The sequence below is a fragment of the Thalassophryne amazonica genome, chromosome 10 (genome assembly GCF_902500255.1).
Source record: "Thalassophryne amazonica chromosome 10, fThaAma1.1, whole genome shotgun sequence".
In the NCBI taxonomy this organism is placed as follows: Eukaryota; Metazoa; Chordata; class Actinopteri; order Batrachoidiformes; family Batrachoididae; genus Thalassophryne; species Thalassophryne amazonica.
The window spans coordinates 52,533,988-52,559,866 of record NC_047112.1 but is presented as its reverse complement, the minus strand read 5'-3'; the positions used below and the strand labels follow the sequence as shown (position 1 = coordinate 52,559,866).

The 25,879-nt window shown below is 41.7% G+C and overlaps 1 protein-coding gene across 1 annotated transcript in view; it reads right to left on the bottom strand.

The window, feature by feature from the left end:
* alpi.1 (alkaline phosphatase, intestinal, tandem duplicate 1) overlaps positions 1-5,773 on the bottom strand; it is a 35,096-nt gene extending 29,323 nt beyond the window's left edge. The window contains exons 1-2 of the mRNA XM_034180004.1: positions 5,597-5,773; positions 2,280-2,405 (exon numbers count right to left, since the gene is read on the bottom strand). Of these exons, the coding sequence (XP_034035895.1) occupies positions 2,280-2,405; positions 5,597-5,678 (208 nt within the window). The 5' untranslated portion in view covers positions 5,679-5,773. The remainder of the gene's footprint in view (positions 1-2,279; positions 2,406-5,596) is intronic.
* Between the last annotated feature and the right edge of the window lie 20,106 nt (positions 5,774-25,879).

Genomic DNA, 25,879 nt, shown 5'->3' with positions numbered 1-25,879 from the left:
TCACTGTTGTTACAGAATTTTCCTAGTTTCTCCGAAAATATTAGTCCTATAAACTTTCTGTATTTGCATTGTTCATCCTTGACTCAAAATACAACCCCAGTTCCAGTGAAGTTGGGACGTTGTGTAAAATGTAAATAAAAACAGAATACAATGATTTGCAAATCCTCTTCAACCTATAGTCAATTGAATACACCACAAAGACAAGATATTTAATGTTCAAACTGATAAACTTTATTGTTTTTGTGCAAATATTTGCTCATTTTGAAATGGATGCCTGCAACATGTTTCAAAAAACCTGGAACAGTGGTATGTTTACCACTGTTACATCACCTTTCCTTCTAACAACACTCAATAAGTGTTTGGGAACTGAGGACACTAATTGTTGAAGCTTTGTAGGTGGAATTCTTTCCCATTCTTGCTTGATGTACGACTTCAGTTGTTCAACAGTCTCTGTTGTCGTATTTTGTGCTTCATAATGCGCCACACATTTTCAATGGGCGACAGGTCTGGACTGCAGGCAGGCCAGTCTAGTACCTGCACTCTTTTACTATGAAGCCACGCTGTTGTAACATGTGCAGAATGTGGCTTGGCATTATCTTGCTGAAATAAGCAGGGACGTCCCTGAAAAAGACATTGCTTGGATGGCAGCATGTGTTGCTCCAAAACCTGGATGTACCTTTCAGCATTGATGGTGCCATCACAGATGCATAAGTTGCCCATGTCATGGGCACTAACACACCATACCATCACAGATGCTGGCTTTTGAACTTTGCGCTGGTAACAGTCTGGATGGTCTTTTTCCTCTTTTGTCCAGAGGACACAACGTCCATGATTTAAAAAAAAAACCAATTTGAAACGTGGACTCCATCAGACCACAGCACACTTTTCCACTATGTGTCTGTCCTTTTCAAATGAACTCGGGCCCAGAGAAGGCGGCAGAGCTTCTGGATGTTTTTGATGTATGGCTTTTCGCTTTGCATGGTAGAGTTTTTAACTTGCACTTGTAGATGTAGTGACGAACTGTGTTAACTGACAATGGTTTTCAGAAGTATTCCTGAGCCCACGCAGTAAGATCCTTTACACAATGATGTTGGTTTTTAATACAGTGCCGCCTGAGGGATCAAAGGAGATGGGCATTCAATGTTGGTTGTCAGCCTTGCTACTTATGTGTAGAAAGTTCTCCAGATTCTCTGAATTTTCTGATTATATTATGGACTATAGATGATAGAATCCCTAAATTACTTGCAATCGAACATTGAGAAACATTGTTCTTAAACTGTTGGACTATTTCTTCATGCAGTTGTTCACAAAGTGGTGATCCTCGCCCCATCTTTGCTTGTGAATGGCTGATCCTCCTTCCCAATCATGACACCCACAATTAGTGTACCAGCGTTTTTGAAACATGTCGCAGGCATCCATTACAAAATGAGTAAATATTTGCACAAAAACAATAAAGATTTTCAGTTTGAACATTAAATATCTTGTCTTTATGGCATATACAGTTGAATATAGGTTGAAGACGATTTGCGAATCATTATATTCTGTTTTTATTTACATTTCACACAACATCCCAACTTCACTGGAATTGGGGTTGTCCATAAGCATACCAAATGGCAAATGTCAGCTCTCCCCAGTTTGTCCATGATCAGATCCATACAGACGCACGCACACATACACGTACACAGAGGCCACGCTGCTTTTAATATATAGATTTCCTACACACTTCCTTTAAACACCACTAAACAAGTCAGAACCAGGATTTTGTTGGAGTCCAGGAAACCAAAAATCTGTAAACGTCTGTGCCTTGCAAATATTACTTTCATACCACACCGGCTGTAAATATTCAAATGTCTGACAATTATTTGTGGAAAGGTCTTTTGGTAAAATCTGATCCAGATGCAACCTCTCCCCATCTGGGAATAGACATCCCGCAAATCTGCATTCATTGGACATGTTTACTGTGGACAAACATGTCACGCGAGGACCAGACTGAAAGTGCGACAGCATCTGTTGTAATTGTGCCTGGAACATTAACCCACTTCTCAAACTCCTAAAAATACAACATAAAGTCTCCATTGTGAGGAAGTACCTGCCAGGCCCCCAAAATGGAGTCACACCTCCAAAGTCTACTGTCTCAGCTCCTTTCCCTCATCTATTCTTAGTACAATGACAACGCTGTCACATGTCAGCATTGAGGATGAAAGTGTTTTTTTTTTTCCCATCTGCAACAGAAATGGATGGATGATGGACAGGATCCCATTGTGCTAGCATGAACCTACCGTCACCAACAAACAGGATGACATTCTTTGCACGGTGTTCCCGTGGGCGGAGTTTCAGCGCGGCATCCAGTGTTGCTCTGGCCTGAGAATCCCAATAGGCTGGCTCCTTCTCATGCTCAAACTGTGCTGCTCCGGAAACAGAATCACACAGTTGTTCAGGTTTGGGCATCTTGCAGATTTACCTCGTCTACTTTCTGCTTTTTTCTTTCAGCCAAACTGTGAATTGTCTTTAATCAAGAGAGGGGACACGCTCAGCAAGTGTTTAACACAAACAGTCATTAAAGCATTCTTGATTCTGTCTTTGCATGCCCCAGGCAAAGTTCTTCCACTGAATTTCAGAGATGAAAAAGAAGTCAGCAGGTTTCTCTTATCATTCCCCTTTTCGTTGGAATCACCTGCCTGCTTAGATCTGAGTCTAATTCTGCTGAGTTTTTAAATCCAGATTTAAAACACTTCTGTTCTCTTAACCTATATATAATATGCATGAATGGCTACATCTCTTTGGATTAGGATTATGTGCTCAAGCCTGAGGGTGTATTATAAAAACATCAGACTTTGCAGATAAACTGTTTCATTGCTGTTGCCGTTAATTTGATTCTTTTCTATCTTCTCCCAAACTGTGAACTTCCCTAAACTCTAGTCCATTACCACATTTTGCTCCTTCTCCCTCTCCATTCTTGCCCAATTCGCTGACCTCCCTGTGATGTTTCTATGACCCTCTTCTGTTTTCACCTTTGTTGATACCATGATTTTCTGCACTCCTGCAGCAGTGCATCTCCGTGTATACTGTAGAGTTTGCCTAATTCTGCTGAAATTGGAAGGCTGTAAATGCAACTCCAAAGCCAATTTCAATTCAATTTGTTTTTCAATTTATTTTCCTTTATATAGCACCAAATCACAATACAGTTGACTCAAGGCGCTTCACACAGGTAAGGCCTAACCTTACCAACCCCCAGAGCAACAGTGGCAAGGAAAAACTCCCTCTGAGGAAGAAACCTCAAGCAGACCAGACTCAAAGGGGTGACCCTCTGCTTGGGCCATGCTACAGACATAAATTACAGAACAATTCACGGACAAATATACAAGAAATGCTATTGGAGCACAGGACAGGAGGCTCGCCAACATGAATACAACTCCCATCTCTGGATGGAGCTGCACCTTAAACAGAGAAAAACAGAATCAGGCATCAGAAAGACAAAAAGTACTGTATAATTTGCCAGCATTAATCAACAAGAAAAACAGAGAAATACTAAGGTGATCGCCGGCCACTAGCCCAAAGCTTCACTAAAAGACCCAGAATTTAGGAAAAGTTGAGGCCGTGGCCCGCTCCAATTACTAATAACATGAATTAAAGAGTAAAAAGCGTAAAACACAACTGTAAAAGTATGCTAACCATATTAAAGGGAAAAGAAGTGCGTCTTAAGTCTGGACTTGAAAGTCTCCACAGAATCTGATTGTTTTGTTGACGCAGAGAGATCATTCCACAGAACAGGGGCACGATAAGAGAAAGCTCTGTGACCCGTGGACTTCTTATTCACCTTAGGGACACAAAGTAGTCCTGCACCCTGAGAACATAAAGCCCGGGCCGGTACGTAAGGTTTAATTAGGTCAGCTAGGTAGGGTCTAGCCAGTCCATGAATAATTTTATAGGTTAGTAGCAGAACCTTAAAGTCTGATCTCACTGGGACAGGAAGCCAGTGAAGAGACGCCAAAATGGGTGTAATGTGGTCGAACTTTCTGCTTCGTGTCAAAAGTCTGGCTGCAGCATTTTGAACCAATTGGAGAGCCCTAATGCTAGACTGCGGTAAACCAGAAAATAGAAGATTGCAGTAATCCAATCTAGAAGAGATGAATGCATGGATCAGGGTCTCAGCATCAGCCATAGACAGGATGGGACGAATCTTCGCTATATTTTGCAGGTGGAAGAAAGCAGTCCTAGTAATATTTCTAATGTGGAGGTCAGAGGACAATGTAGGATCAAAAATTACCCCAAGGTTCCTCACTTTGTCTGTGTGATGTATGACACACGACCCGAGGCTGAGCGTTAACTGGTCAAATTGATGCCGATGTCTCACTGGACCAAGAACCATCATTTCAGTCTTATCACAGTTTAAAAGTCCAAGTTCAAAGCCAACTGAAATTTCCAGCTATATAAATAAAATATCATTAAAGTGTTGTCGGAATCCCCTGCCCCCAACAAAAAGTCGTTCAGGTACTTACCAAATAACAGAAATATTATTATTATTATTATTATGTTGTTGTTGTTTTTGTTTTCAAAACATTACTACAAATATGGTACATCATTACAATTAAAAACATTTAAAAACAGTTAGACCAATTAAAACAGACACGCAAACTGAAAAAAAAAAAAATCAACTACAACAATAAAAGACATACAAATAACATCAAAATTGGAACTATAAACACTTCAAATAGACTGAATTTATTTTGTGCTTTTCCAGCTGAAGTAGATGGGGAAGTGCTTTATTATGATGCCCCACATTCAGCCATTTACACATGCAGAGGTGCTGCCCAGCTAACACACTGTGAACAACTAGGGGATGAAGGACTTGATCAAGTAATTGCATGCCCCTCCTACCTCCAGGCCACCACTGCACTGATCATTTTCATTTAGTTTATACATGCAGGTGCTTCCAAACTGATTTCTTTTGCCTTGTCCTATTTTTGCTTGGGGTTACCACAAGGTTTTTTTTTTTCCTTTTTTTTTTTTGCCACGAATGCAGAATGATGATGTGCTTTAAGTCAGCATTTGAAAAAGCTCAATAGAAGTTGACTCCCTAATGTCAGCAAGTTCATCATTCTAGACAAAGAAGCCATGAGCCCAGTGGCCTGCTGATTTCTTTTTTCACCTTTGGAACATATAGGGATACATAAGATTCCAGAGAATCTGAAAGGCAACAGAGTGCACTACTTTTCTGTATTTTATATGTTAGCACACATTAAACTCTACTCTCAGATGTAAAGGTACATAATGAAGTGAAGCCAATATTGGTCTGATTTCCTGAGTTTGGCTGCAGAAAGGCAAACAGCCCATTACTCATTTTAGAAAAACAAGTAATCACATGTGAAGTAACCAAACAAACCTTTTTTACATGAACAATAACAAACTTCACATTTCTAGATATTCCCCTGGGGTTAAAACCCAGAGCTCTTGTAGTTCCCATCTGCACAATCACACACACTCACCCTTTCCCAGGTTGAGGTTACCTGCTTGAGCCTTGCTTGTGTCCGTTTGTCTGCCCACAAAGTGCCACTAATATCCCAACCACAGGCAGTAATAACAGGCGTCTCCTCACCTTGGCTCTCCATAGCAGCCCAGTCTGCAGCCAGAAGGATGAGCAGGAGTTCGGGGGCCCTGCACACACACTCTGTCCACATTTCTAATCTCAGTGACCCCGGAAGCTGGAAAGGTCGACACAGCCGGCTCTCGCTGTCAAGCGACTGAGTGTGGCTGCGTAGACCTCCGGCCCTGCCTTTTTAAAGCCCCACTGGGTGTGTTGTGAGGAAGGGCCCGTGCCAGCTCATAGGCTTAGAGCCGCAGAAAAAGGGAAACGTGAGAGAAGAGAGGAAGAGAGAAAGAGACAGAAGAGCAAAAGACCACACAAGAGCACGGTAGCATCACAGACCCTGCACTGACTTTGATTTCTGAAAACACACCAACCCCCGATTTATTGTTTTAAATGGTTGCTTTAATTTAGGTCCCCCCCCCCCCCCCCCCCCCCACCACACACACACACACACACACATACACACTGTGCAGTGAGCATGATAGAACTGTGAATTGCCCTTTGATGTGGCGGATGTATAATGGATCTTTTTATGTGCGGCAGGCACTTTAACGGAGAGAGGGGGGGAAAAATGGCTGCCCAATTTCTGTTGGCATTTATCATGATACAAATCGTAACAGCTCCTGTTCCTCCGTTTCCTCCCCTCACCCCCTGGAAAAATATTCAAGTTAAGGAAACACAGTAAGATCCAAGCCATTCTTGAGAACAGCATGAAAATGCTCACATTTCCTACCCCCCACCACCCCCACCCCCTTCATTTAAACAACCCCAATATTTTCTCTCGCTCACCAAGTCAACTTGGCCAGTTTTTCCTCAGGACGTGAAGCGTGGTTAGTATTTTTCTTCTATGAGGTAGTGGAGACCGCCTGCAGAATGAAAATGTCTCTTTTACGCAAATGTGTGAAATGAGGTAAGCTGGTCTAACTTTGTTCCACGCAGCCAGAAGAATCGAATTGCCGGTGAACGAGTCTTGCCTCCTGAAGCCGCAAGGCTGAATCTTGTTGCGGTACAAAGCTCTGGAAGACCTTCGCTTTCTGCCAAACGCTCGTCCGTTGCCAATGCGGGTTTGCAGTTAGTCACGTGCCTAATCAAGACGGCAGTAAAATCGTAGCAGCAATCAAGAGGAAAAAGGCATCACATGACACAGGCCCACACCGCCTCACCTGGAAACACCAGCAAGGGAAACGTGTGCAGACATGCACGTCTGTCCATTTGCTCTCAAGAGAAAGTCTAGCTAATAGATTAGTAAGACAATTTAGTATTTAGTAATGTGACTGTAAACACCCATTCTGTGTTTGAAGTTTCAGTGTGAACCGGCTATCCTCAGAAAGGTGATTAGATGCTTTTGTTGTTTGATTATAGAGCAGGCATGAAGCCCTGGGGAAGGCACAGAAGTTTTAGCAATTTTAAAAGACAAATGCAAACCAAAGAACTCAATAATTACATCCATCAAGGACATAATAAAATCATCGGCGTTTATTTATTTGTCTGCATGTCTGTCTGTTAGCAGGGTTACATCAAAACTACTGCATAGATTTTGATGGAAGTTTCACCACAGATACATATTAGGCCATGGAAGAACCCTTCACTTTATATAGGATTTGAAGGATTCAAGATTCAAACAACTTTATTGATCCCTAAAAGGGCAATTCATATCACAGACAAAAAATACAGCAATTGATCCACAATTATTATGAGTTGAATGGAATAATGGCACACATCAGAATTAAAACAACTGCACATATATACTCAACAAAAATATAAACGCAACACTTTTGGTTTTGCTCCCATTTTGTATGAGATGAACTCAAAGATCTAAAACTTTTTCCACATACACAATATCACCATTTCCCTCAAATATTGTTCACAAACCAGTCTAAATCTGTGATAGTGAGCACTTCTCCTTTGCTGAGATAATCCATCCCACCTCACAGGTGTGCCATATCAAGATGCTGATTAGACACCATGATTAGTGCACAGGTGTGCCTTAGACTGCCCACAATAAAAGGCCACTCTGAAAGGTGCAGTTTTATCACACAGCACAATGCCACAGATGTCGCAAGATTTGAGGGAGCGTGCAATTGGCATGCTGACAGCAGGAATGTCAACCAGAGCTGTTGCTCGTGTACTGAATGTTCATTTCTCTACCATAAGCCGTCTCCAAAGGCGTTTCAGAGAATTTGGCAGTACATCCAACCAGCCTCACAACCGCAGACCACGTGTAACCACACCAGCCCAGGACCTCCACATCCAGCATGTTCACCTCCAAGATCGTCTGAGACCAGCCACTCAGACAGCTGCTGAAACAATCGGTTTGGCATAACCAAAGAATTTCTGCACAAACTGGTCAGAACCGTCTCAGGGAAGCTCATCTGCATGCTCGGCGTCCTCATCGGGGTCTCGACCTGACTCCAGTTCGTTGTCGTAACCGACTTGAGTGGGCAAATGCTCACATTTGCTGGCGTTTGGCACGTTGGAGAGGTGGTCTCTTCACGGATGATGCAAAGGAGATGTGTTGCACTGCATGAGGCAAATGGTGGTCACACCAGATACTGACTGGTATCCCCCCCATGAAACAAAACTGCACCTTTCAGAGTGGCCTTTTATTGTGGACAGTCTAAGGCACATCTGTGCACTAATCATGGTGTCTAATCAGCATCTTGATATGGCACACCTGTGAGGTGGGATGGATTATCTCAGCAAAGGAGAAGTGCTCACTATCACAGATTTAGACTGGTTTGTGAACAATATTTGAGGGAAATGGTGATATTGTGTATGTGGAAAAAGTTTTAGATCTTTGAGTTCATCTCATACAAAATGGGAGCAAAACCAAAAGTGTTGCGTTTATATTTCTGTTGAGTTTATGTACGCTAGACTTTGAAACAGTCCGTCATCCGAATTGAGGCAATGGGAGTATGGGCTGCAGCAGTTACCCGCGCAGCCAGCCAAGCTGGGGGGCAGAAACACATGGGGGGGGGGGGGGGTGAAAGAGGGAAGGTGTGCAGCATGTGTGCAAATGAGTTTTGAGTCAGTCTCTGTCCGTGTGTGCATAAAGTCTAGAAGGATTACTGTTATCAGGATTACGTCAAAACTCCTGCATGGGTTTTGATGAAATTGTCAACACAGATACATATTAGGCTACAACTTTAAAGCAGATCCAGATTGGCGGATGTCAGAAATCTCTCATTGCTCTTGTATATTGCATTACATGTGGAGGTGATCCGGATCCAAATCCGGATTCTGGATCAAGATTTCACTTTATATACGCTTATTACGTCAAAACTACTTCACAGATTCTCACCAAATTTGCACCACAGATAGATATTAGGTCATGGAAGACTCCATGCTCCAACTTTAAAGCGGATCCAGATTGGCGGATGTCAGAAATCTCTCATTGCTCTTGTATATTGCATTACATGTGGAGGTGATCCGGATCCAATCCGGATTCTGGATCAAGATTTCACTTTATATACGCTTATTACGTCAAAACTACTTCACAGATTCTCGCCAAATAACTCCCAGTCAACACTGCAAAACTACTCTATAGTTTTGCAGTGTTCTCATTTAAAATTATAGTTGTTACAAGGCCATAGCACTGCCATTGAAAACACAACATATACTACAAACAGTATACCTTGGAGACTGAGTACATATGGTCCCATTGAAAATAGTGTTAAATCAAGTTGAACAACACAACAGAGTTCATTTGTAGAATGATAGAGTTAATGCAACATTATGATAGAGCTCATTTAACACTATTTGGAAAAGAACCATCTGTACTCATTGCAGAGTCAATTTAACTCTGCAATGAGTGCAGATGGTCTCATTCAAAACAGTGTTAAATCAGCTTTATTGTAGTTTGAAGTCAAGTTGATGAACTCAGAGTTCATTTACACAATAATAGAGTTGGTTTAACATTAGATTTGCAGACTTGCATTTAACAAAGTCCTGTTGCTTCCTGTTTTTTGGGAGACTTGGATGCTAAGCAGTGACCTTAGGAGATGGCTGGATGCTATTGGTACGAGGTGTCTCTGGAGGAATCTTGGGTACTACTAGAATGACTTTGTGTCAAATTAACTATTACTTAGGGAGACTCAGATAAGAAGAATCACTTACATTGTTATGGCGCATCAGATTTGACATTTTGGCCATGTGGTATGTTCCTCTGTCCATGACCCATAGGCATGTAGGTGCTTGAGTGTTGAGGATCGCAGTGGCTGGTTCACCTGTCTGTGGCAGTTAGCTGGTTATTTTATAGATGTGGGGATGGACCAGCTGTCAGCCTGGGTGACTAACCACCCAGGAACTGAGACTACATCCCATGTTGTTAGTGTTGATGATCTTAGTGGCTAGAGAAGGCCAAGGAGAGGGCCACGTTTCACCTGGCTACAGCAGATAAATGGTTACATTCTAGCAGAGGTGTCAAGTCATTCTCAAGTCATGAATCGGCAAATCTCAAGTCAAGCCTCAACTCAGCTTGCAAACAACTGGTAACCATTATGACTTGAGACTTGACTTGGGACTTGAGGTTCTGCTACTAGTCTATAAAATTGTTCATGGACTGGCACCTCCCTACCTAGCTGACCTAATTAAACTTTACGTACCGGCCCGGGCTTTGCGTTCTCAGGGTGCAGGACTACTTTGTGTCCCTAGGGTGAATAAGATGTCTGCGGGTCACAGAGCTTTCTCTTATCGTGCCCCTGTTCTGTGGAATGATCTCCCTGCACCAATAAAACAGTTAGATTCTGTGGAGACTTTCAAGTCCAGACGTAAGACGCACTTATTTTCCCTTTCGTATGGCTAGCATACTGGCATATGCTATGCTACGTTCTACGCGTTTTACTCTTTTAATTCATTTTATTAGGAAAAGGAGCGTGCCGCGGCCTCAACTTTACCTAAATTCTGGGTCTTTTAGTGAAGCTTTGGGCTAGTGGCCGGTGATCACCTTAGTATTTCCTGTTTTTCTGTTGTTTAATGCTGACAAATTATACTGTATTTCTTGTCTTTCTGATGCCTGATTCTGTTTTTTTTTCTCTCTCTCTGTTTAAGGTGCAGCTCCATCCAGAGATGGGTGTGGTATTTGTGCTGGTGACCCTCCTGTCCTGTGCACCAACAGCATTTCCTGCATATTAGTTTTGTGAATTGTTCTGTAATTTATGTCTGTAGCAAGGCCCAAGCAGAGGGTCACCCCTTTGAGTCTGGTCTGCTTGAGGTTTCTTCCTCAGAGGGAGTTTTTCCTTACCACTGTTGCTCTGGGGGTTAGTAAGGTTAGACCTTACTTGTGTGAAGCACCTTGAGGCAACTCTGTTGTGATTTGGTGCTATATACGAGGTCTATTAGAAAAGTATCCGACCTTATTATTTTTTTCAAAAACCATATGGATTTGAATCACGTGTGATTGCATCAGACAAGCTTGAACCCTCGTGCGCATGCGTGAGTTTTTCCATGCTTGTCAGTTGTGTCATTCGCCTGTGAGCAGGCTTTGAGTGAGGAGTGGTCCAGCCCCCTCGTTGTTGTTTCATTGCCAGGAAATGACGGAATGATTTGGGCTTTTTTTCCATCAGAATTTTTTCAGAAACTGTTAGAGACAAATTGACCTGTATGCCATCATTATTATTATAACATTATAACATAAAGTCATTACCAGAATACCCAATATTACTATCTAGTTTTTGTGCAAAAGTGAAATTAATAATCTCAACATTATTTACCATCTACTTAAAGGCAAAAACACACACAAAACATTTTTTTATATACAGCTATATAAATTCGGGCGTTAAGGGGTTAAATTGAAAAATTGAATTGACTTGAGACTTGTGACTTGCCAATTCATGACTTGAGAGTGACTTGCTGGTGACTTTGTCCCACCTCTGCATTCTAGAGGTGGGGATGGGCCAGCTGTTGCCTGGGCGATTGCCAGTTGTACATGCACATACACAGGACACCATCATCCACTCTCAGACTTAGCTTGATTTAACATTATTACAGAGCTGATTGACCACTATATTGTTATGTACGCATTGCAGAGTCAATTTAACTCTGCAAAACTGACTGTAAGAATGTCTTGGTCTCACATCTTATACTCAACTACTGGGCATAATTGAAATTACACATTTATGGAATTAAATAGAGAGTAGAATCATTACTGATACAGGCAATGCCTGAGAAGCATCTTCAACAGTTTGCAAAGCTCAGTAAAGACGTGTGTTAAAATGTCATTTTCATTGCTCACATGAAGTCAGTTTGAATTAACATTCCAGTTTTTACTGGGCGCCTGATATAAAAGTTTCCATTAGTAAAATGAAACTTTAAATTTAATCCACTCATATGTAGGGATGAAGAAATCAGTGTTGCATACTGTTGTCAACAGTTCTTCTGTAATGCTGGTTAGTATAGAGATTTCTTTAGAGAGTAGAAAGCCACATTTGTTTTTTTTTTACCTTCATCCCGTGAGGCAATAAAACAGTAACAAACCATATGTAGGAAGGATGTGACAATGTCCTGTTTGTAGTAGGGGTTGTGTATAACAGAGCAGATGGTTATTTATGTACGCGACAGCGATCACAAAACAGCAGAAAACACATGCAGGGTGTCGGTAATACAATCTGTTTGGAGACATTCTTCTGACAGGGTGGAAGTCATTAAACAAAGCCAGTTTATACAAATATGCTGGAAGTAGACAACTTTAAAGCAAGTACAACCTTATGGTTTCTAAGTGCTCTTTTGGTCAACCTTATTTTAGAAAGATTCTATTGATGTGAAAATTTGGATAGAAATGTCATGTTTGTTGTGTTGCGACGGACTGGTGACTTGTCCAGGCAGGGTGCATCCTGCGTCTCACCGGATGACCGCTGCGATAAACAGATTCAGAAACCGAATGTCATGTTGATTTGATTTTTTTCCCTTGGGTCAAAGAGATAATCAAAGTTTAAACAATTATGTGCTGTCAACATTCTGCAGCTGTCTTATTATCACATTGTTCCCATCAGTGTCCTAATCTCTGAAATGTTTTCTTTTCAATATCAAAAAAGTAAAATGCCCAAAAACAAAAACAAATCCTCCACACATTAATGTAGTACATATAGTAGACCTACGAGTATGCTTTCACAGATTATATTGTATGGTGGATATGTTTTTAAAAAGTGTACACTCACACACATGCACCATTACTCACATGCAAACACTCCCTTTTCCCAGCATCTGGATCCTGGGTCAGAATGCCCTAAATCTAAATTACAAATGTCAACATCCCCTCTGCTCTCATCTTCTCTGCTCATAACTTGCCTGGCTTCTGTGACCTATGGATTTTGTAAATTACAGTGGCTAGACAGATTTGGGGTCTAGATTACAACTCACAGAGGGAAATGTTTAGGTTCGGGTTGTCAAAGTGAGGATATACATGTGGGTGGTGCCAGACCACACACACCACAGTTTCAAAGACATAGTCAATTCCTTTTCCATGAAGAGTAAGGGGGTTTTAAAGTAAATCTGCGATGGAAATTGGGGCAAGGAATCATTCATATATTTACTGAATGTATTTAAGTTGAAGAGGCCATATTGTGTAAAACTGTTTTTGTGTCTCCCTTGGAATTGCTAAATGTGATGACAATGATGATGATGATCTGGTAACAAAAAAATTATATTATAATTCATGTGAGACTCATAGTTATACATAGAAACTGAAAATTAATATAAAATATGTCTATACATTCATTCATTTATTGTCTATATCTACCTATTCCAACTGGTCATGGGGAGCTGGAGTTTATCCCAACAGTATAATGAGATCATTTACTCATATTTATTAACTGAGTTTCCACATGATTTAGTAATTGCCATTTACTTCTATGATTTATTAGATATGTGTGTGTAAATGGCCTGTCTCTCTCGCTGAGAACCATACCTGATCCTAATCCACCATCAATCCAGCATACACTAACCATTCACTAGGTGGCAGAGAAACAAAAAAAAAAAAAAAAATGTTTTTTTGGATTGATATGATACAACAAAGTTGACCAGATTTGAAAGAGTGTGTCCTTTTATTTTGGTGACCTATAAAATTGTAGTATTTATTGTGATTGTTTCATGATAACAAATTGAAGGTGACCCATTTGTATGGCCTGGTTTTGGCCTTCTGGTTAGAACATTCGCCTCCTATGCCGGAAATCGTGAGTTCATGTTTCGATGGGAGCGATTGAGAGGAGTCAACACAACACAGAATCAGAGAGAGTACAGCTGCGACACAGGGAGGCTACCTCTTTAAAGTAACCATTTATCTGCCACAGCCAGGTGAAATATGAGTGTCCCCATGGAACTCTCCAGTTGCTGGCGTCCTCAACGCTGAGGTACATGTGAACTGGATCATGCCAAGAAAAACCAGCACTATGATGAAAATGTCAAAGCTGATGCTCCCTCACTATATACATCAGTGGGGAGGTGATGGTCTAGTGGTTAAGGTGTTGAGCTTGAGACCAGAAGATCCTCGGTTCAAATCCCATGTTAATGTATGGTTGTGAGACTTCGATGGTAGCCAGCGACCTAAGGCAACAATATCACTGTATTTGAAAAGGAGAAGTCCTATATAGCCCCTTTTGTCCCATTGATACTGGTGCTTATATCATGAAGTAAATGAAAGTCTATGCTTCCCCCTGGATGGGACTCAGAGATGACTTCCCCAGCCAAGGCCAGTATCCATTTAGAGCTGGGTGAACTGAGATGATGCAGATTAAAGGCCCGATTTACTAAAGGTTTGCATGTGTAAAATCATCCATGAACACCATTGCACTCCTAAATACATGCTGATTGACTAACAGTGCACAGAGAGGATTGCATCTGCCAAATTGGAAAAATAGCACATATTGCCAATTTAGCATATTGACCATCATGAATATGCAATTTGGGGTGTGTCCAATAGAGTGCACAAAATTGTGAAACATGCAACTAGTTTAGGCTTGCACACTCAACACAATTTATGAAGTTCAAAAGAAAATTTACGAGGTACTGATAACATCTGTATATTGTGAGTTTAAAACTTCGGCATTAACTGATTGCACTTGACAGACTGCTGTTCCAGCGCAGACGACACAGGATTAAAAACAAACAAACAAACAAACAACAAAAATCATTCACTGTAATTGTGGGCCATATTTATCTTTATTTTGTCCTTGTTTCTTTAAGAATATGTGTAACAGGTCAACCAAAAACAGACAATACTGACATACAGTATCTGAGTCTGTGTGGGACATCACAGCTGTGTACAAAGGACAAACAGAGCTTGAGCACATTCTTGGGCTAGCTATTGCAAAAAAAAAAAAAAAAAAAAAAAAAAAAAAGAAAGAATGCATCAGAATTATCATTGGTTTTCTAAAACTGCATGGATAAAACAAGAATTAAATGTCTGAAACAGGAGACTGTTTTCTCTTTCTTTTCTTCTCTTTTTTTAGTCACCAGTGCATGAACATGCTCAGTTGTGGCAGAGTTTGTGTGTAACAAAGTACAAAGCGCATTCTGCAACTGAAAGTACTCCGAATCTCCCATTATCAGGAGACAACAGAAGAAACTGTAAGAAATTACTGAAAAGAAGGTCACGTCTGGATTTAAAGAAATTCTCATTTACAATGAGAGTGGTGGATACATGGAACAGACTCCCAGAGCATACAGTAACACCACAGAGTGTAATCAGTTTTACAAATAGATTAAACAAACACTGGCGAAATAGTGACAATAAATACAATATAGACAGCATTAGAAACAGCATTACTGCGTTGTCCTCCATGTACAGTAGGTCTGCGTAAAGAGATGCTTTGATTCTGTGTCTAGTAATTTAATTTAACTGGGCTAATTTAATTTAATTTTGCGCTTGTAGCCATTAACACTCACAAAATCCTCATTTGCATGCTGCTGTCTGTCTATTGTACATCACATTACGACACGCTATCACATTTACTTTTAGTAAATCACTCACACCCCAAAGCACAAAAGTTTGGATCACAGTTTGTACTCCTTATCTAGGATCTTAGTTCATCAGATACTTTAACTTGGTTATTTACTTGCTAAAAAAGTGTTTAACATGACCCCTTTTAAGAAAAGAGGCAGCTATATAGTTTGCAAAAAAAAAAAAAAAAAAAAAAAAAAGGTGGGGAGGAAAGAGTGACACTGGCTGTTCTTCAAGATTAAAAACAGACAGAACTGGCAAAACAATTAAGCTCAGTCAGCGATGGTCTCCTCTGGTCATGTTCCAAATGTGACCCTCCATCCCTCAAATGTTCACATACACACTTTGGAGGTACATCTACCTAAAGAGGCACATGAAGATTGTATCTCTATCAATTTAAAGAGGGACCATACGGCGTAATGTCGTCTAAATGCAGGTCCAATCCAGCTCCGGTTAGAAGGACAATCGTAAAATGCTTCGACTGCGGCGTGCACTTCAGTCAGGAGATAATTATGCAGTTAGAGAGGACCCACGAGAGTGAACAAGAGTTCGCTACCTTAACATCAAACTGTTTGAAAAATGCCTCTTCTTTAGCACTTAATTGGACTCAGGAAAGAAATATGGGGGTTGGTTTATCCTAACGAGGCTACGATGAGAGTGAGAGCAAATGAAACAGACCAAATGAGAAGAGAGGGTGTAAGAGAAGCTTTGTTTGGACTCACTTCAGACTTACAAGTTCAGACATGGATAAATGTAAATTGCAGTGTTTATATAGCTCATTGCTGTTTTTAATATATTGCATTTGACGTCATGCCATAAAATTCATTTATGGCTTCGTGGAGACCACATAAAATACTTATGCATGCCAGTTTTCCAACCTTCTCTGGTTTTCTTGTTCTAAATATAAGATTGTGACTCACCTGAGCAGCCACATCCAGTGAAGACAAGCAAGTGTGTCTCAGGAATCATGTCTCCTCTGAGCCTGAACACATCCTCAGCTGACAGAATCTTTACCTATCAGGATGCTTTCCACTGTTAGCCTGCAAATATATCTACTGATTTTTAATTTATTCTTAATTTAACCAGATGAGTCACATTGAGATCGAGATCTCTTGGACAAGGGAGACCTGGACAATTATAATGTTTCCAATTCACCTAACTTGTCTGTCTTTAAATGTGGGAGGAAGCCTGAACACCCAGAGGGAACCCACACAAACACAGGGAGAACATACAGACTCCACACAGAAAGGCCACAGGTGGGAATCAAACCCATGAACTTCTCACTGTGAGGCAAAAGCACTAACCACTAATCCACCGTGCTGCCTATTGATTACACTCTGCCTCCTCCTAAAACAGTGGTTGGTAAAATTTGGCACCACTGGCAAAACATGATAAGTGATTAACAGGCAACATTTTCCCCCAACAGCACAAAGGAACAAAGTGCTTTTCTCAATCCATCCTGTGTTGGACACGTACGTAGGTCCAACACAGGATCCCTCGGAGCCAGGAACACCTGAGCTGAAAGGGGTCCAGATCCACAGAAACATGCTATATGATAAAAATGTGAGGCAAAATGAGTTAAATAAATGTGGGATTTCAGGGAGGTACACGGTAGTCATAGATGGTCGAATGAAGGTAGTCTGAGGGGGAGAAACCCAGAGCACAGTTGTGGTACACCTACCTTTGATTTCACGTCTCTCATTCAGCTAAACACTCTGCCTACCCTAATTTACCTCCACATCAAAGAGCTTTCACTGCAAAAGCCATCATACGTGCATACGTGCAGGGAATGATCCAGTCAGGACATAGGAGACAGCATTGGAAGGCGTCATCCCAGATGCAGGAATCCCATGTCAAAATTCCCTATTTCCATTTCTTATCTGACTGACCAAAATTTTTCTGTCATGGTTGGTGATAAGACCTCCTCCAGTGCTTCTCTCTCTTGTGGGGTACCACAAGGTTCGATTCTGGGCCCTACACTGTTCTTGCTCTAAATGCTACCAATTGGGTCAGTTGTTGCTAAGCATAATCTATCTTTCCATAGAGAATGCACCAGATTAGACCCCAAGGTACTTGAACTCCTTCACTTGAGGCAAGACCCCATTGCCTACCCAGTGTAGACAATCCTTCGGTTTCCTGCTGAGAATCATGGCCTCAGATTTAGAGGTGCTGATCCTCATCCCAGCTGCTTCACACTCGGCTGCTAACCGATCAAGTGAGTGTTGGAGGTCACAGGCTGATGAAGCCAACAGGACCACATCATCCGCAACAAGCAGTGATGAGACCCTGAGCCCACCAAACTGGAAACCCTCCTCCCCCCCGACAACACCTTGATATCCTGTCCATGAATATCACAAACAGGATTGGTGACAAGGTGCAGCTCTCACAGAGGCCAACCCCCACCAGAAACAAGTCTGACTTACTGCCGAGCACCCGAACACAGCTCTCACTTTGTGAGTACAGAGACTGGATGGCCCTGAGAAGGGACCCCTCACTCCATACTCCCACAGCACCTCCCACAGTGTCTCCTGGGATACCCGATCATACGCCTTCTCCACGTCCACAAAACATATGTAGACTGGATGGGTATGCTCCCAGGCACTCTCCAGGATCCTTTTGAGAGTGAAGAGCTGGTTGGTTGTTCCATGACCAGGATGGAACCCGCATTGTTCTGCTTCAATCAGAGATTCGACTATTGGCCGAACCCTCCTTTCCAGCACCTTGGAGTAGACTTTACTAGGGAGGCTGAGTAGTGTGATGCCCCTGTAATTGGCACACACTCGATGGTCCCCTTTTTTAAATGTGGGAATCACCACCCCAGTTTGCCACTCCTTAGGCACTGTCCCAGATCTCAATGCAATGTTGAACAGACGTGTCATCCAAGACAGTCCCTCCTCACCCAGAGCCTTCAGCATTTCTGGACAGATCTAATCAACCCTCAGGGCCTTGCCACTGTGGAGTTGTTTGACTACCTCAGTGACTTCCACCAGGGATATTGATGACAATCCTCCATCAGCTTCCAGCTCTGCCTTTACTATAGAGGATGCTTCGGTTTGATGCAGGAGTTCCTCAAAGTGTTCCTTCCAGTGGCAGATTACATTCTGAGTTGATTTCACCAGAGTCCCATCCTGACTGTAGACAGCTTCAGTGGTTTCCGATTTTCCCCTTGAGATGCTTCATTGTCCGCCAGAAGCACATTGGTGCTGACCGAAAGTCCTTCTCCATGGTTGTTCTGAACTCCTCTCAGACCCGCTGCTTTGCACTGGCTTCCCATCCATTGTTGAATTGATTTTAAATTCTTAATATTTGTTTTTAAAGTTCTTTATGGTACTGCACCACCATATCTGCGTGAGTTATTGGTGCTACGTGACCAAGACAGGGTTCTGAGGTCATCCAGTCTCCATATTTTGGATAGATCAAACTTGAACCATTGAGGTGACTGGGCTTTCTCAGTCATCGGATCCAGACCTTGGAAGAAGCTCTCCCCTGATCTACGCATCATCATTGGGTCTTTTTTACCTCCACCAAGGAGGTTATGTTTTCGGTCGAGTTTGTTTGTTTGTCTGTCTGTCTGTCTGTTTGTCAGCAGGATAATTCAAAAAGTTTTGAATGGATTTTGATGAAATTTTGTGGAGTGGTTGGAAATGACAAGAGGAACAAGTGATTAAATTTTAGTGGTAATCCGGATCACGAGCCGGATCCAGAAATTTTTTAAAGGATTCTTCACCATTGCGGGATAGGGGGAACTTGAAAAAAATTAGGGTGTAATGTACTCAAATGTTCTATCAAACAACAAAGTTTGGTGATAATCGGTTCCGGATCTGGTGATCCAGAATATGCAAAAATATAGGGAAAATAGAAAATCAGTGTGAGTCAGTGTGAGGTGACAAATGAAGCTAGAGATGCACAACTAACACCAAATTGTAGCTGAATCTGTACTGACTCTGTAAGGTGTCATCAGATTTGATGTAGCTTCAAATGTTATGGAGCTAGATCCAGAAGAAAACCGCCATTACCGAAAAATCGTTTTTATACAATAACTTTTGAACTAATAAAGACATAAAAGTGATTCCAAGTTCTAGTGGTATGTTTTCATGGTCAAGGATGTCAAATATAAAGGAAAGAAAAGTGTGTGCAGGCCTGTTAAAGATCCCTACAGGCCTGAAATGAGTCCTGTACCTCTTTCCATTTTTAAACATACCACCCTGCTAATGTATAAGGATGTATGACGACGTATGACGCCGCACGATGGACGATACATGATCACATAAGCTCAGTATAGCTTTGCACTAGTTGCAGTAGTCATTCTCTACAGCTTAACAATGTCCAGTCTTGATCACTGGCCCCCTACATAATAACCATATGATCGTATTGTCATATTAATAGCAAAATATACACTGTATTATAACCATGCAAACACCCTTTTTAAAAAAAGCAGGATACAGGGCTAAAATCAAATGTCTCCCGCTTTGACATGACTTAATATAACCTAAAGAGTCCCTGGACAAAGTTTGGTGCTTTTGTAAAAAAGTGCACGATTCTATCCCTTAACTGCTGGACTATAACAGTGGCCTTGGTACATGAAATTGGCTTATGAGCCAATTATCGTCATTTGCAAGTAAATTTTCGCGTTCCCTGAATACACGCTCACATCGGATTGCACCATTTGCAAGGTCCTGTAACAACGCTAACACAGTCATTGCTAGTGCCATTTTCTGCATCATTTTGCGCATGCTTTTACACTCAACAAAAATATAAACGCAACACTTTTGGTTTTGCTCCCATTTTGTATGAGATGAACTCAAAGATCTAAAACTTTTTCCACATACACAATATCACCATTTCCCTCAAATATTGTTCACAAACCAGTCTAAATCTGTGATAGTGAGCACTTCTCCTTTGCTGAGATAATCCATCCCACCTCACAGGTGTGCCATATCAAGATGCTGATTAGACACCATGATTAGTGCACAGGTGTGCCTTAGACTGTCCACAATAAAAGGCCACTCTGAAAGGTGCAGTTTTATCACACAGCACAATGCCACAGATGTCGCAAGATTTGAGGGAGCGTGCAATTGGCATGCTGACAGCAGGAATGTCAACCAGAGCTGTTGCTTGTGTATTGAATGTTCATTTCTCTACCATAAGCTGTCTCCAAAGGCGTTTCAGAGAATTTGGCAGTACATCCAATCAGCCTCACAACCGCAGACCACGTGTAACCACACCAGCCCAGGACCTCCACATCCAGCATGTTCACCTCCAAGATCGTCTGAGACCAGCCACTCAGACAGCTGCTGAAACAATCGGTTTGCATAACCAAAGAATTTCTGCACAAACTGTCAGAAACTGTCTCAGGGAAGCTCATCTGCATGCTCGTCGTCCTCATCGGGGTCTCGACCTGACTCCAGTTCGTCGTCGTAACCGACTTGAGTGGGCAAATGCTCACATTCGCTGGCGTTTGGCACGTTGGAGAGGTGTTCTCTTCACGGATGAATCCCGGTTCACACTGTTCAGGGCAGATGGCAGACAGCGTGTGTGGCATGGTGGGTGAGCAGTTTTCTGATGTCAATGTTGTGGATCGAGTGGCCCATGGTGGCGGTGGGGTTATGGTATGGGCAGGCGTCTGTTATGGATGAAGAACACAGGTGCATTTTATTGATGGCATTTTGAATGCACAGAGATACCGTGACGAGATCCTGAGGCCCATTGTTGTGCCATACATCCAAGAACATCACCTCATGTTGCAGCAGGATAATGCACGGCCCCATGTTGCAAGGATCTGTACACAATTGTTGGAAGCTGAAAATGTCCCAGTTCTTGCATGGCCGGCATACTCGCTGGACATATCACCCATTGAGCATGTTTGGGATGCTCTGGACCGGCGTATACGACAGCGTCTACCAGTTCCTGCCAATATCCAGCAACTTTGCACAGGCATTGAAGAGGAGTGGACCAACATTCCACAGACCACAATTGACAACCTGATCAACTCTATGCGAAGGAGATGTGTTGCACTGCATGAGGCAAATGGTGGTCACACCAGATACTGACTGGTATCCCCCCCAATAAAACAAAACTGCACCTTTCAGAGTGGCCTTTTATTGTGGACAGTCTAAGGCACACCTGTGCACTAATCATGGTGTCTAATCAGCATCTTTGTTATGTGTCGGACGCAGCTCGGAGAACCGACCAGCGTTTGAAGGACCCAGTATGAAATAAGCAGAGCACGGTACAAAGGCTAACTGAATTTAATACATAACAGTGATGTGATACAAAACAACAAAAGAGTGTGCGGTCTGGCGTGGTGGTGATACGGTGCGCTCCCAGCAGCGCTAACGGTCCGGAGCCAGAAGCCGTTCGGACCCAAGGACCCCGCCGACACCCCCCAGGTGGCCGCAACAAACCGAGTCTGTGAAAGAAGGAACCATTATGTGAGTCCACACTCAACACACAGAGAGACCACTCAAAGGTGTACATAAACAGCAAACACTTCCTGGCTTAATTACTAATCAGCTTCCCAACCTGCAGGCATGGAACATCCAGTTCACAAAACTCCACTGCAGTGGAAGCCGATACATGACTAACGTACAGCTCAATATAATAAGGTGTCAGGGACACCACATTTACTGACTGTATAAACATTAGTCACAAAATCTAACGTACCTCAGGAAGTGTGCTGACGAGCGTGAGACCTCACCCCCTCCTCTTTCACAGACCGTGCATCAAACCCTGGACGTTCTCTGCATCCACTGATGATGAGATGGCTCCCGAGATGACGATCTCACCCGTCTGGTCACAAGGTCGAGTCTCTGGCAAATACACACTGTATACACCAGTCTTAAATGCCACCATGTTCCAATCCATATAGATGCACCACAGCTGTGAGTCCTGACGAGCCGCAGGTGATCAGGGTGAGGTCCTGATAACCTCAGCAACACAGCCACTCAGTTCCAAATGCAAGCCACCTGGAAGGAAAAACAAAAGACAGAAACAAAAAGGCAGCCAGGCCCCCCAGCCATACAACAATCTTGATATGGCACACCTGTGAGGTGGGATGGATTATCTCAGCAAAGGAGAAGTGCTCACTATCACAGATTTAGACTGGTTTGTGAACAATATTTGAGGGAAATGGTGATATTGTGTATGTGGAAAAAGTTTTAGATCTTTGAGTTCATCTCATACAAAATGGGAGCAAAACCAAAAGTGTTGCGTTTATATTTTTGTTGAGTGTATATTTGCAGTTCAGTTGAATAATAAATTGAATTTTGTCTCTTATTTGTTTTTGTCTATAAGCACATGCAATATCAATATCAGTGCTCAGATGACAGTAGCTTCTAGGAAAGGTGCAAGTTGCAATAAACTGTGATGCCAAGCGCTAAGGATTCATGCTATCCAGTCACAGCAGATTAAACTTTTTTTACAATCAAACATCATTGTTAGACTTTTTTAGGTTCAATGATTCCACGGCGTGTAGATGTTATGGCGTCAGTGACCCCATGGCCTTGGCGGAGATTATTCTTTTTAAAATGGTTTTTAACACTTAGCGCTGTGACAATTTATTCTGGATTTCTGCACACTTATTTATTTTCTTGATTTTATTTCATCATTATATTTTACCCTTGTATTGTCTGTTTGTAGTTTCAGGGGAAAGCACTTTAGTCATATTTTGGTGTTGTAAATGGTGATACAAATAAAAATTAATTGATTGATCGACTGATTGATTTCTCAGTTAGACACAATCTAAATGCACACATGCCAGTTATGTCAACATATTCTTACTCAAAACTCATCACATTTTTACACTTGGTCAGTGCCCTTTTCCATCACGATGTAATGAGTTAGGTACACCCATTGTGTCATTTAATGACAGGTGGGGAGACAAGTTCTTTGACACCTGGGTCATTTCTATTTCTATGTTTCACTTCAGCGTCATCAGGGAACATTCATCCATGTTGTGGTTAAGGTTATGGTTAGGCTTAGGGTTCTCCTTCTTCTTTCATCATAGAGTATGCTGTTCCTGGATGGCAGGCACAGTTGATGAACCAACGTTCAATGTCACTCATCAGTTCCTTCTTGGACTCCCTTGACCTGCTTCCTGGAATCTGGCCACACATGATTGCATGCACCAATGTTCGCGGCTGTCTTTTAATGTGTCAGTTTCTTTTTTTGGCAATACTGAGTAAGGGTGTTTATTTCCCACCAGGTTTTTCCACTTGTGCTCTTACCGCTTCATTCGTCAATGCCTAAAGGGATTTCTGAGACATTTCATTTCAAAAGCCAGAATCCTCTTCTCTATTTCTTCATTCTAGGTCCATTCTTCACAACCACAGAGCAACAGCAAAACAACTGTTGATCTCATCAGCTTCAGCTTCACACAGAAGCTTATCTTTTTACTTCTACAGAAAGTTTCTAACTTGGCAAGTGAAGACATTGTCATTCCAACTCCGATCTTCACCTAATGTTGTACATTTCCAGTTCTCACTCACTGTGCACCCAAGATATTTGAAAATCTTAACTTGTTCTGTTAACATTTCTCCTGCATGTCACACAGTAATGCAAAGTGGGCTATAAAATATGTTAAATATTTAATGTTTGGTCAAAATTAACCATTTGCATCAAACAACTTGGGTGTGAGACTGCACTGGTTATGTTGCATTCACATGTCTGTAAATGACAGATGTAAACTGGATATTCCATTGTTTTCAGATAGAGGATAATGGAAAATTACCCCACCACTACCTGTGAGCGATGTAACCATGCACTGCAATGATGCTTGCTGTCAAAACCTAAAAAAATTTAACTTTTATGCCTGCCATGACAAGGAGGACAATGCAGAAGTTGTTTTATCTTTAATGAGGAGCACAAACAGGCAGTGAGAGGACTATTTAAATGCAGAGTCACCCTATTTTAATTAGCTGAACATGAATAATTTATGTGACATTACAAAGAGGAATTAATCTATAACCTCACACAGAAATTTAACACAGAAAAGCAATTAAGTATATCATTGTCCATGTAGTTAATGCAACTGCTTTGGGTACACCTTATCCCATGATCTTAAAAGTGAACCAGAGTAGGTCCTGGAACTGGAATTTTGTCAGGAAATGCATCTGATGCACACCATTCCAAATCCCAGTGCAGATCTGTACTGGATCCGCTGTGGCAACCCTGAACAACTAGGGGCAGTCAAAACTCAAACATCATCTGTGTTGTTAACAGTGAAAACTGATTGTGTCTCACATCATTACCCGCTGCCACAGATGACAGCAATTGTGCAATAATGTGTATATGACAGTTTTCCCAACCATCAACATTTCCCAGATAGAAACATCCAGAACTGCAGAACCATTAACATAAACAGTAATTTGCCTTTTGGTCAAAAGAATTTATTGTATGTACACATGAACATAATGTGTATGAAATAATTGTAAGGTGTGTACATGTGCACACCTTACAAGTTAAAAATCAAAAATATATTTTTAGAAGTTTTTAAAGGATGTTATCTTTCATCAAAAAAAAAACAAAAAAAAAAACATGAAAACCTGTCATTCTATGAAATCACTAGATGCGCGCCAATTGGCCAAAATCTGAAATTCAGAAAATTTCATGCTATGAAAATTGCACAGTTGACAGTATCTGGCAATTCCTCCTGGGAAGTCTCTGGATTAAGAAGGCCTAAAGCTACTCTCACACCGAAGGCGTGTCTGTGGCGTGTTAGTGGCAACCAATGGCATGCTACTTGCCCTATACTCACCCTATACTCGCTGTGTGACCATTGCATGTGCGTGGGGTTCAGTGGTGTTTAACATTGTGAGCCGTCTGCTGCTTCCTGGCCAGTGTTTTATCAACTTTGTACTCTTTCCAGCCTGTCACACAACATGGTGTGTGTGTGAGTGTGTGTGTGTGTGTATAGAGTTGAGTGATGAGTGTTTTTGACATGTTCAAAACACTCGCCATACATCATCCATGTGGTGGTGTGCAATGTGTTTGTGGTGAGTAGTGGCATGTTTGTGGTGGATAGTGGCGAGTTGGGTGAAAAGCGCTAAATGCTGCACACGTCTTCTGTGTAAGAGGGGCTCAAGTAGTCGAAAGCCCTATTTGTTTGTGTTTTATATTTGTAGGTAATGATTCTTGTAATGATTACAAGAGTTCCTCTGTGATTTTTGTTTTGTCTAAATGCACCATGTCAGTCACTGTTGAATAGACATGTTCGTAACAACCTGTGGAAAAGCAGTTTTCTGCCATTTATCTCAAGTATGGGGATGCTTAAGAAAAGTGTGTTGCCATGTTGATTACATGGCAACACACACTTGAGTTTTAGTTACACAGAATTTCTTTATCTATCTGTTCACACATTC